The 13,761-nt window shown below is 34.7% G+C and overlaps 1 protein-coding gene across 2 annotated transcripts in view; it reads right to left on the minus strand.

Annotated features, from left to right (window-relative positions):
• Positions 1–13,761, minus strand: part of LOC123686013 (lachesin) — a 295,523-nt gene that overhangs the window by 14,231 nt on the left and 267,531 nt on the right. For both annotated transcript variants that reach the window (XM_045625925.1, XM_045625924.1), the window contains exon 7: positions 9,267–9,329. In XM_045625925.1, the coding sequence (XP_045481881.1) occupies positions 9,267–9,329 (63 nt within the window). The remainder of the gene's footprint in view (positions 1–9,266; positions 9,330–13,761) is intronic.

A 13,761-nucleotide genomic window follows, 5' to 3' on the forward strand; every position in this document is an offset into this window, starting at 1 on the left:
TCGACCATTTCGTTCCTTTGGACCCCTCACAAATAATTTAAATTGGGCAGTTATATTTTCTGAGGGTGGTAATGTTCCGAAAAAAAGAGGCAATTTACGCAAATTAATATTTCTGGGTATACGCCATCATAGTTAACGAAATATGTAATGATGTACAGCCTTACGTTGAAAGAAGCAACTTCAGCATTACAATAACGTGATGCTGTAATGGGCAAAGTTAAGGTTAAGACAGTGAGAAACTTATTCTCAGCGGTGATATTCGCAAGTACAATGAAAGCATACTTTTTGTGGCTCACCTTCCTGCCAGCTAAAACGGAGTTCAGAGTGTGTTTCCTATTCTCCGGGGTAATAGCACTAACTTTAAAGAACATGTTGTGTAGGACAATATACAGTTATTCAAAATGATACGCTTCCTTAGACACCGTTTCCGTAAATTTCAAAATGTATATGAATCGCACTTATGAACCACGACTATGTCGCCCTCAATAAAATTTCTGAGTTATTAAGCAGTGAAAATGCGAAATGTGGAACTTTCCCCAACCCATCTGAACTTTTAGGGAAATCAACTTGGGGAAGATGCGTTTCTTCCAGTTTCATACGAGCAATAAATAATTCTTGCACCTTAGAGTCAGGGGTGGACGACCTGGCTACTTGAGCAAAGCCCCAGGAACCAGGAGAAAACAGCATTGTAATCAATGCAATGTAGATTGAAAACATTAGGCGCAGTCTGATAAGTATGATATTCATTTATTCATTCAAATTCAATATCCGAGGCCAATATGAAATTAGAAACAAGATACAAAAACGAAAGACCCTTAACAACTGAATGTTCTGAATTTATTTTAATCCAGATTCAAAAATGTGTTGGAAATGAAATGTCGCACACTCAACAGAGTGATGATTCAATTGTTCAGTTCGTGACAAACATATAAGGTGTAAACTTTGCATCCGCCGTTTTGCAATAGATGTCTGTGCGGGTAAGTGGTAGTCATAGATTTTTAAAGAGAACACCTATAAATTATGGTCAGATAGAGTACAAAACTTGATGAAGATGATGAGAATTTTCTATGCCCCACGATATGGGGCAAGTGAGACATTTTATTTTTTTTTTCAAGTCAGGAATACTCACCTAAGAATTATTATTTTGTTAATTTGGAATGTTTTGTGTATTGAATAAGTATCTAAAGTTGTGTCTCAATCAACAAACATTGTTTTATTCGCATTTTTGAGGAAGTTATACCTCATTAAACCTTAAGGTGTCTCAGTTGCCCTACCGTGCATAATGAACATTCCAGTGAAGGTGGTAACATTCTAAGATATAAACAGACTACTAATTGCATAATTATAATTCTTATTGATACAACCATATCTGAAATGTAAACGAAATATTATTCATTCAAACCTATTGTATTGTCTTCAATGATATCGAATTCAGTATTCTCGCAAACTTTTCGCAGGTATTCTAAAGAAAACTTCATATTCCTCTAACGATCTCTAAGCTCCATAATCGGAAATAATAAACCAAAAGATCTCTAGACTTTTTCGTTTACATACACACCTTGCGGTTATGGATGAACGTAGAGTTCGCATATAGAAGGAGAGCGCATTTAAAAAATTGCCACATAAATCCACGAGCAAAATAACACATAATATAACCAAGGTTTGAGTCTTCCACACATGAAATGTTGGCGGACTTGCACGGTATAAATTTTCATTCGCGTAGCTGTCTGGAGTGCTTCATGTACACGGTATGAATTAGATAAAAGTAGATCTCCCGCATAAGTTTTGCATTTCAGGCATTGTACGAAATTCTCGTGCTCCAAATGGAACTTTAAAACGTCTATCGTTTCACTCTTTTAAGTAGTGAAGTGAGATGATTCGACCGGAATTTTCACCGACATCGTGGTGGTATTTCGAGGTCTGGGTGTTGAAAATGCTAACTTTGCACACCGCGCCATTTGTCGGCAACCTTATGATGATTTCTTTGATGTGGAACTCTGAACAAATACCGCAATCCGCGAATTTTGGGGGTGTGTACGGATTTTCTGGAATTCAGCATCTTTACACGCGATGGAAGGAAATTTTGGTGATAAGTTTCTGTGCAAGAACTCTAAACATCATTCATAACAAAAATGTGGGGTTTTACGAATAACTGATAAATCATTAACTCATATTATAGCAGAAAATTGAAACCTTCCGTAAATGACGCGAATTTGGCTCGTAAGCTGACCTGTATAATCGAGAATAACTTTATGATGCAGACACAAATCAACTAAAATTTCTGTGACGACGTTATGTTCACAAATACCTAAGCTTATTGTATGACGGCTACAATATATGCATTTCAACTACCACTTATCGCAACAGCCATCTATTGCAAAACGGCGGAAGCCAAATTGTACACCTAATAGTTTCAGATAACTTATTCAAATGCCTTTTTCAATTCTTGAGCCATCCCAGAAATCAAACAAGAGAGGAGATGGCTCTAGATGTTATTGCTAAGGAGAAAGCTCACTTGCTTTTCAATTCTTCGCTGGCTGACAAAATCGGAAAACTTCTTGAAAACCATAACATCGAACCAACGCATAAACTGGGATAAGTCATCAGAAATGCTATGCATTTTCATGCGTAGCTTCCCAAAGATCGAATTCAATTCCTTGCAATAGCAAGGAATTCAGCAATAGCTGACAGTAAGCATCTATATAACAAAAAAAAGCTTTTGCATCGACACACGAACTGAATTGCCGATAGTATGTTTTAACCGATTTCACCAAGATCAACATCAGAAGAGAGTAATCTATCATTTAAACCGCCAGGTTACCAATAAAATAGATCGCTTTCGATCATCTACATCATTCTTACTTGTGGTGAGGCATGCGTTTACAAGTTTCACGTACAAAGCAGTCAATAATTTCTGAAAGTACACCTTTTAATTGAGAGGATAACTAAAGAGCACTTCGGAGACGATTGAATATCGAGGTATTGTAGATAGTACACACAATATTTTCATTTGGAAATAGACAGTATGTACCATGTCAATGATTTAGCTCCACTTGGCCTACAGAAAGCACCATTAGTGTTTTTATTGTTAGTGGCAAGCCTTAAGAGGGAACGTCACCACGTGACTGCTCAGTTTGAAACGAAATGATGAATGTTTCTTCTTACAAATCATCAATTTTTATGGTGTTTTCACGTGATTTCCTCAAATAATAATCTACAAGGTAGAAAGTCAATATTTCTAATTTGAGAATGAAAAAAAAAGTTGGTAATTTTTCATTTTTCGCAAAAGAATTGATGATATGGGGAATGAAACTAGCACCGATATATTATTAAATTAGTCGTAAAAATGAAAAAAAAAATAAAACATTTTAAAAGAGATAAATCATTATTTCGTGTCAAAATACAGGAAAACAGATTTGAGTCTAAATATATAGAAATATGAAGGGTTGAGTGACACTATATTTTTTAACCTTTGTGCGATGGATAAGAACGAATATTGAAAAAAAAAATAAAATTTTCTACGAATTTCGTTTTGACAGGGAATTTTATCTTCTTCAATATAGATAATGACAACACCCTACCATATGCATGTAGAGATGCATTTAAGTCAAACTAGTTTGATTTTACTTACAAACTTGACATGAAAATCAAACTTATTATGTAAAAAAGTTTGACTTGACTTGATGTCTGTATCTTGAGGTTTGGCTTGAAATCCAACGTCTTCAAACAGTTTGAAGTTTGAATATCATTTTGCGCAACGTGTCTGAACCTGTACGCAAGTCCACAAATTAGTTATAGTTCATATTTAGAAAGATGCGCTTGGCTTGTTTCGTTTTTTTTTTAAATGTGTGTGTTGTGCGTTGTGTCTGAAGTCAAAATGTCTGACTTTGAAAATTCCCTCCCCCTCCTAAAACTATGAGTAAAAATCTATAGACGAGGCAAAATTAATCAAAAAGAAAAAATAATCCATGAAAATTGGAAACTGCAAATTATGTAAAAATAAAGAACAACGGTATAAAATGCTAATGGTGGAAATAGTTCTTTGACGGCATTTGATGAAGGGCCACAAAAAATTGTAAGAAGAAGAATTTTCGCAGGAAGTAACACCTTCAGGAGCTAGTAGTATTTGTGGTAGTAACAACATAAAACATTGTATCCAAAATTATCACAAAAGTTTTTGGACGGCAGCTTCTTTAGTCCTTAATTTAAAAATATGCAGTTTGTTTTAATGTACTTGTAATTTTTATTAGCAGGGGGCCAGATTTCTTGTTCACCGCATTCACTTTATTTGTAATGAGTAGTGAAGTAAGAACTTTACTTATCACGAAGAATTTTGAGGTGACAAGTTTGAAATTTTTTTTTTTTGTGTTAAATCAATTTATGTAATTGCTGTACCACTTACTATATTTAATTAACATAAATATTTCACCCATTCAAGGTATATCTACTAAATAATTTTTTTTTCAAACGCTTTCGAACTAGTTTGACAATCAGTTTGTATTTTTAAACCTGTAACCATTGTCCAGTTTGATTTGCCTTGAATCATTAGTCAGAAAGATTGACTTGAGTTTGACTTAATTCCAAGTCAATCTCAAACATTCAAGTCAAACTTGTGCAACTCTATATGCAGGTTTTGAGAGAACTGTTAGGATGTCAAAATACAAGTGTTTGTAGGAGTTTATAGAAGAATTGTTCCGCATTATTCCCTGTTGGATTTATGTCTTCAGAATTGTTGGATAACATTTCCAAGTAGTATCAATGGATTGGATTCTCGAAATAGGAGGATCAATGGGGGATATGAACTTATTTTTCTACCCAATTCAATATTCTATTCAATCAATAAGTTCTTATTTGTTCCGAAGAAAGCCATGGATGGTGGAAGGATTTTTTGGTTTATTATTTTTAATAATATCGTTTGGTGTTCTCAGGGGAAAATTGCAATCTCTCATGAAATTTCCGTTGGTTGCATTCAGGATAGCGTGGGACGAATTGAATTGAATAAGATCTGGTCTTATATTACCATTACCCAGCGTTTTACACTTATTTATTCGAGATATTCAGTATAATGGTTTAGGAATTCTTGTTTTTGTTCGAAATGATTAGGGATTTATGAAGCCAAGTAACTTGACATCTTAACCAACTACTTGACTTGAAAATCAAGCTGGTGAAAAATTACATACTTGAGCTTGACTTAATAACAAGCCACTTGATATTACTTGTGATTGATATGCACGCGTCGCAAGGCATATATTTCTGCAATATCGTGCCGGCTTCGTAAGGGGATTCCTCGAGATTCGAAAGACTAAAGTTTTGCCAGTGTGACTTTATTAGTAGTTTTCCCACATTTCTGTGAAATCTTTTGGTAGATTTTGGTAGTTTGGCCAAAATGGCAAAGGATTTTTTATCAAAGTCAGCATCTTCAGCTCTTGTTGAACGACAATTTTCCAGAGCTGCTGTTACAGTTACAAAAACCCGCAATAGGTTAGGTGACAAATCTATTAGATGCCTTATGTGTCTTAGATCCTGGATGGAAAATTATGAAATCAAACAAAGCCTGGAGGTTTCTCAATATTAAGGAACTTAATTTTTTTTTTATTTTGTTATGATTTATAGTGTTTTAATTTATGTTTTTATTTAAAAAATTTAATATTTTCGGTTCTTTCATACAATAAGTTTAATAAATAGAAGTGTGAAGTGTTTTTTACAAGGTTTCTTCTCATTTCATCATTTTTTTATTGATGTGACACTATACAATGAAACTGCTAAAACTCAAGTAGCTATAAAAGATGATCAAAATGTTCAATCTGGAATATATATCAAAGTTTTGGCAATTGAATGAAAAAATAGATTTTCTGTCGGATTCATCTCCAAATTCAAATGAAATATATTTGTTCCAACCTTTATTGTGTGTGTGACCTTTGGAATGGTAATTGAAGAGATTATAAAATACAATGTTAATGATTAGATAAAAATTTCTTTTGTATAAAATATGGAAACATTCGTATTTACTAAATAATGCTTTTGTTTTATATTCGGAAGTTATTCTTTTGATGTATTTCCAACTCGTATCAAAAATATTCTGCTGGGATCATTGTGTTTTGAATTTTGTGAATATAATTTGCAGGGAATAGTTGGAAATGATTTCACGCATACACGTGGGATACTAAATGTAATAAAAGATAATCATTAATCTAGAGCAATTTCGGGTTTTGAATCAACGAAAGGACGTCAAAACAATTGTAATGATGTTAAACTTCAATGTCCATCATAGTTATTCATCAAGTAAAGAGATTTCACAAACAAAATATGGTACTAAAAGCTACTTGGAGGTTGAATTCTACCACATGAATATTTCTAGATATCGCATGAACGTGAGAGAAATGTATTTTTTTATAATTTGGTCTCATATTATATAGGAAACTTAACATAATATTCTGAAATAGTTATAATTGAAAGATTATATGGAAATTTTCGAGGTATTCCCTATTTGAATGAATAACAGCATTGCATTAACAATATGAAAAATAATGAGTAATTAATTGGTTTATACTCGACAAATTTTGAGATCTTCCAAGAGAAGAAGAATATACGAACTCCTGAAAAGTAACACATGAATTACTCTGCTTTTAACAAACCAAGTTAATCGATAGAATTTGGAATTGATTAAATTGAATATGTAGGTGTATTTTGTGAATTTCATCAGTAAATTTGTGAATGTTCCTTTCTTTCGCCAGAACAATACGTTTTCGTGTATTGAGTGTAATTTTCTGTATCGAGAAAATTGCTTATATCCATTTTTAGTTTGAATTTTAATAATTGAGAATTTATCAAATCAATGACATGTGTGAAATTCGTAGTTATCAAGTCTCATCTGCGAGCAGTGGCGACGCCAGCTTTCAAAAAAAGGGTTGGCCAAGATGAGGCCTGATTTTTTTTTTGAGGGGGCCAAAGTCAAGCGAAACTATAGTTCTGGTACTCTTTTAGCCTAAGTATATCGAATTTTGGGTGGAGCCAGCAGAATTTTATGGGGTACTTCTAAATGAAGTATTAATTAAAAAAACCTCTATCTCATAGAATAGACGAAACAAATGAACATGGTGAAAAATCAGACCTCAATGCTTGTAATGAATGAATCACCTCATGAATTCTTAAAATATCCTTAGTCAAACATACTTATGTTTGAATAATTTAGGAGATATTCAAAAGAGCATGAATTTTCCGCTCAAAAATTTTTTAGAAAATGACTACTGATCGCCATCATAACACATCTATCGCCATCGGACTGGAAGTAATGACTGAATGCAAAAATGTTATTTACCTGACGTGATGAATTCATCAAAATCAACCAGCAAATAAAGGAAAATCTCCACAAAAGCAAATATGTTCACATCATCATATTCAATCTGGTAGTGGTTTTTGGCCGATCCGAGATCCAATCTGCATATTATTATGTTTTTCACATGGTGTTAACGAGTTTTCGTTACATACACTGCTACAAATCACAAAAAACACGTTTCTGCAGCATAGAGGCCTGGGAATACCCCTCTCGACAGTTGAACTTCAGTATCGACTATTCCCCAATCTGAAGTCAATTTCGGATTTGAATTTTGTTTTGACATTCGAAATAAAAATTTTGTTCTTCGAAAAAATACAATGAATATTTTATATATAGTCCTCCAAAAAGATGAGAGTCACCCGAACGTATATTCACCCTTTGTACTTTCTATATTACGTCAGGAAAATATTGCTCTCTCTTCATATTGCTTTACTTTGAATTTTCCTATTATCTCGAAGTTTTTCCCAGGTTTTTATTTGGAACTAAGTACGTATGTTTTCCTTTTCACTATTTCCTGTGATATTAACGGTTTCAATGTTCATGAATAATATTCTTGAACTTGCAGGAATTACTTCAATACAATTTCGAATTCAATCAAGTCGAAATGCAAATTGTGGAAATTCTTGAAAAGGTTAAAATGATTTTTTCTGTGAATAATTTCTAGACATACTATGTGGAATGTGAGAGATATTCAAGACGCATTGGGTAGTGTTTGAATAATATATACAAGATAGAAATGACATCAAACTGACATAATTGAAATTGAAACACATTTAGGTTATCCTTCCAATACTTGAAAAGTTAGATATTTATTGATCCATTGATCCAAGTTCAAAATTCAATCTCATTTCAAATATGTAATCACAAAAACTATCAAAAATTTGCATGGAAAGTTATTATGGAAAAGCCACTTGTTTCCAAAATTCAATGGTATTGAGACATTTATGATTTTTTTTTCCGATTTTCTCTTGAAATATTGAGGAGAATTAAAAAGTGAATAATCAAGAATAGTATTTTTTCACGGGCTTTCCAAATATGACATCAAATTCAGAAACTTGTTTTTCCTAACAAAATTCTTTATTCGACGTATATTCAAAAATAAATGGTGTGAAGATAATTGTTTTTCATTTGAACTTCCGGTTTTCAGGAACCAAAAATTTTTCAATATTGTCTGAATACTCAATCGATGATCAAATCGAATATGTAAATATGATGAAATATCCATTCATTTCAAACAATTTCATTCATTATAACCTTGAGGGAATTCAAAATCAACATTCGAAAAATTATTCATGTTATATATGGTTGAAAACATATTTGAATTGATCATATTGATGGTTTACTTTTTAATTTTGCTCGAAAGTCATGTCACAAAATAACGTAAAACAAGCTGTACACTAAGTACGTGTTCACTAGCTTCATTAATACGATAGGAAGTTTCATATAGTATTATAAATTAAATTTCAGATGGAAAAAATTTAATATTCCACTATTATGTTTTTTTTTTATTATTGATTAATATCAAGGAGTAATGGCTGCACAATTTCTATCGTGCTTCATGAAATCAGTCGGAGAGTAGTTCCTGGAATGAAATCCATAATGGAGTATATTCTTATGTGCTCAAACGGACTTAACTTGAATAATTAAAACATTCATAAGAAAAAGTTGTAGCCAAACATTTTGGCGCCCCGGCAGAATAAAATTTCGCCATCCTGCTTTGCCTTATTCGCAAATTTTTTGTTTCACAAAAAAAATTTTTGCGCCCCGGCAAAATGTCCGATATGCCGGTCCTGGTGGCGATCCTGCATACCCTGATAACTGATTATAAAGGTTAATCTAGTACATATTACATTCGAGAGTGTAAAGACTTATATGCAGGTATCCTATGATTTCATTTCATGAAAATGGAGAAAGGTTTTGTAGTACTCACATTCTTTGTTGGAGAAACTTTTCATTTCTGTTGCCTTTGGTGGAGCAGACGGCATTGGAATTTCTGAAAAGGAATGCATTATTACATACTCGTATTGAACATTATTTGAAGAAAATTTGATATCTGCTCGAATGCAATGTTATATATGATTTCTTATTTCAGAATTGACCGTTTCATTTTATTCCTTGGAATTTTTTAAATTTGCTATGATGGAGTGAAGTACATATACCCCTGAATATTTACAGTTGATCAATATTCTAGTAGAGGTAGTAGGAGAATCAAAAATAATAAATAATTGCGAATGTTCACCAGCTATTCAATGATTCATTTGATGTTTGGTTGAGTTATTTTCCTTGTTTTGCAACAATAAGAAATTTTAGATAGATATTTCTTACAATTTCTGAAAAACGTTTCGACCGGATTTACAACATCAAATTCCCTCAATTTCGAAACATTTGTGGCGGCTTCTCGTAAAGCCCACATAGCAACAATAAACACAGCACTCGGTAGCCTAGACGTTAAAAGGTAGACTCACACCCCGAGATGCGACAAGGTGCCGGGTTCGATTCCGGCGGCTCCCGATAATAATAAATTCCCCAAGCGTCTGTGACACGGCACACACAATTATACCAAAGCCACACTGATGAGTCCGGTGTGTGTGCCAGGGACGAAACGCATAAGTAGGTATACGTGAAATCCTACACATTTCACGTTGAAAAAATCATTTTCATGTTGAAAAATAACCAATTTAGTATCATCATCATATTAGTTAATCTAGGGGGCAGAAGAAATGGAATTGAGATTTCTAATTTGGAAAATGGGATATGTTAAGACGTATCAACCTAAAATTCGTCGCTGGCCACTATACTTTCTCCTATCTTTCGGGCAGCGTATGAAGGAACTGGTCACTGGTCATCTTTTGAAGCGATCCACGAAGCGATCTAGTTGCTCACTTCTTCATAAGACCAGAAGCGTTGGTCAGCCTGGCCGTGTACCATTGATCGACACAAATGATAGTCCGAGGAAGCAACGTTTGGAAAATAAGGCGGGTGGGGAAGGACGTACCATTTCAACGTTTCCAAGTATGTCTAGAAAACTTTCGCAACATGGGGTCGACCATTGTCCATGCTGTAAAATCACTTTGTCATATCTCTCGATGTATTGCGGCCGTTTGTCTTTCAATGATCAGCTCAAACGCATTAATTGTGTTCGATAACGATAACCTGTGATTGTTTATGTCGGTTTCAACAACTTATAATACACTACGCCGAGCTAGTCCCACCAAATACTGAGCATGACCTTGGAACCTTGAATATTCGGTTTGGCCGTCGACGTGGAAGCATGGCCGGGATATCCCATGATTTTTTGCGATTCGAAATATCGTAATGAACCCATTTCTCGTGATAATATGATGCAGAAATTCCTTCTGTCTGTTCACAAATAAACAAACGCCGTTCAACATATCTTCTTTTCAACTCGCACACACCCCATTTTCGTTGTTTCTGAATCATTTCCCTACCGTTTTGAAATGAATTGATGCTTCACTAATCTTTCAATTCTTGTTGCGTTTCCCACGAGTCTCGATCAAGTAATGCCTCAAACTCTTCCACCATCATGCTGATCTTCGAAATCATTGTTCTTGAATCGTTGAAACCACTCTCGGCAAGTTCTTTCACTAATAGCGGCCTCACCATAGGTATTTGAGAGCATTCGATGAGCCTCAGCCGCAGATTTCTTCATATTGAAAAATTAAATTTCCCACAAATGACGAGAATTTGGCTCGTAAGTTGACATGTTTAATCGAGGATAACTTTATGTTGCAGACACAAATGGACTTATATTTTGATGGCGTTATGTTAACAAATGCCTAACCTTATAGTATGAAATCTACGATCTATTTATCTCGACTACCACTTACAGTCATCAATTGCAAAACGGCGGAAGCAAAGGTTTACATCTAATATACAGATTTTAGAGTTCAACTGAATTCTCCTAAATATTGAATTATAAGTTTTTAAATTGTAATGAAATTATCAGTTGCAGTAGTGCTTTGGCTTATCCGACTCGAATATTATTCTGTCAATATCGGTTATTTAGAACAAAATAATACAAAATCGAATGCTTTCACAGCGAAAGGTATATCCTCATGAACTTACAATAAAATTCGTACTCTGAGGATGCGTCATTCAATGTCTCTGAATAACAGCTCATCAAAGTCAAGTTTGTTGAAGTTTAGCAATTATAACACCACTTTAATTGAAGCCAGATTATCTGTAGTCGAAGATAAGTTGAGAACAGCCAAACAGATATACCAATTCGAATGCAGCAGTTAAATTTGACTGCACATTCAAACGTTTAGGTCTGAATTCGAATGAAACACAATTGTTGAACGAGTCAGACAATGGAGAGCTCTGAGAAAGTAGTCTACAAGGAACAAGAAATAAACTTTAACTATTAATTTTCGGTTATCGTTCAGAGAACAAAAGACTTCAAAGTGTCTTTTACACTCCGATAAAACATGTTTGAGAATGCTCCTGTAAATGCTTCTCCTACCATGCGCAGCAATAAACGTTATAAATGGGCCTCCAAATTCAGCTCTCCACATTTACCATATGGCAAGGGGGGCATTTCGAATTTAATCTACTGCAGACTGAAGTTTTGTGTTCTCTGTTCATTTGGAGGGATGCAGATTGGGTGCTGAGATTAGGAAAAAAATCAATCGTCTATTATTACACGATTTACTTTGCAGTTTTACGGATTTTGAAGTTCCATATCTGGCTTCTTTCGATTGTTTTTCATGGTATTTCTGGTTCATACTTTGGGATCATGTAATTTATTAGAGATCTGGAAATCCTTTCAGAGATTGATCTGATTTCTATATAGACTATATTACAACTTTTTGAAGAGGGATGACATGACATGACATATGTAAACAATTGCGTTCGTTCACATTATTGTAAAAAGATTCTCTGCTTGCTCGACAGATGGAGTTGTGGGCTGCGCAACCCTCGAACATCGAAACAGCTTGGGATGTAAATCCAACTGTTTTAGGGCAATGCTACCAATTACGGAGATGGAAGTGTATAAGGCAGGGAACACTGAACGCCTTCTCACTGATGATGTACAACTTTGCTTCCGCTGTTTTGCAATAGATGGCTGTAGCGGTGAGTGGTAGTCGAAATAGAAAGATCGTATTTATGAACATAACGCCATCGAAATATAAGTCGATTTGTGTCTGCATCATGAAGTTATTCTCGATTAAACATATCAGCTTACGAGCTAAATTCCCGTCATCTGCAGGAGGTTAATATTTTCTGCTTCAATATGAAGAAATCTGGGGCTGAGGCTTATCGAATGCTATCAAATACCTATGTTGAGGCCGCTTTAAGTGGAAGAACGTGCCAAGAGTAGTTTCAATGCTTCTAAAACGGTGATTTTACGTCAAAGACGAGCATGGCAGAGGAAGAGAGAAGGTTTTCGAAGATTGATCAAGACTCGTGCCAAACGCAACAAAAATATGCAGGATCATAGGAAATGACGCAACAAGCCATTTCATAACACCTGAAAGTTATGGGAATGATTCAGAAACAAGGAAATCGGGTGACATAGGAGTTGAAGCCGAGAGATGTTGAATGGCTTTGGTTTGCTTGTGAACAGCTGCTTGCATGGCAACGTCGACGGCCAAAGCATCAATATTCATGGTTCCAAGGTCATGCTCAGTATTTGGCTCGGCGTAGTGCATTATAAGTTGTTGAAACCGACAAAAACAATCACAGGCGATCGTTATCGAACGCAATCAATGCGTTCGAACTGTGCATTGAAAGACAAACAGCCGCAGTACAACGAGAGACATGATAAAGAAATTATACATCATGACAATGCTCGACCCCACATTGTGAAAGTGGTCAAGACATACTTGGAAACGTTGAAATGGAAAGTCCTACCCCACCTAGACGTTGCTTCCTCGGACTATTACTTGTTTCTATCAATGACACACGGCCTGGCTGACCAGCACTTACGGTCTTATGAAGAAGTAAAAAATTGGATCGATTCTTGAATCGCTTCAAAAGATGCCCGAAAGATGTGAGAAAGTAGTGGCCAGCGATGGAAAATACTTCGAATCATAAATGTATAATCAGTTTTTTACAATAAAGCCTCTAATTTCGGAAAAAAATGGCGGAAACAAAGTTGTATGCCCATGTAATTAACTTGTTGTTTTTTAAAAATAATTCATTCAGAATTTTTTGCTCCTACTAGAACACTCTGTTCGAGGTTAAATTTCAATGTTGTTTTAATGTCCCCAGTGTTCAATGAGGTTCCTATAAAGAATATGAGTCTGCTCGAACTGTCAAAATAAATAGCATATTTCACTGTAGAAAATGTGGAATTTCATCGCAAAACATTGAATGGAAAGGAAGGAAAATGCATATAACACATGAGTTCACCGCAAATTGCTGTCATAGTAAGTTCACCCAATCCATTTCATGAATTTAAT

The sequence above is a fragment of the Harmonia axyridis genome, chromosome X, assembly GCF_914767665.1.
Source record: "Harmonia axyridis chromosome X, icHarAxyr1.1, whole genome shotgun sequence".
NCBI lineage: Eukaryota > Metazoa > Arthropoda > Insecta > Coleoptera > Coccinellidae > Harmonia > Harmonia axyridis.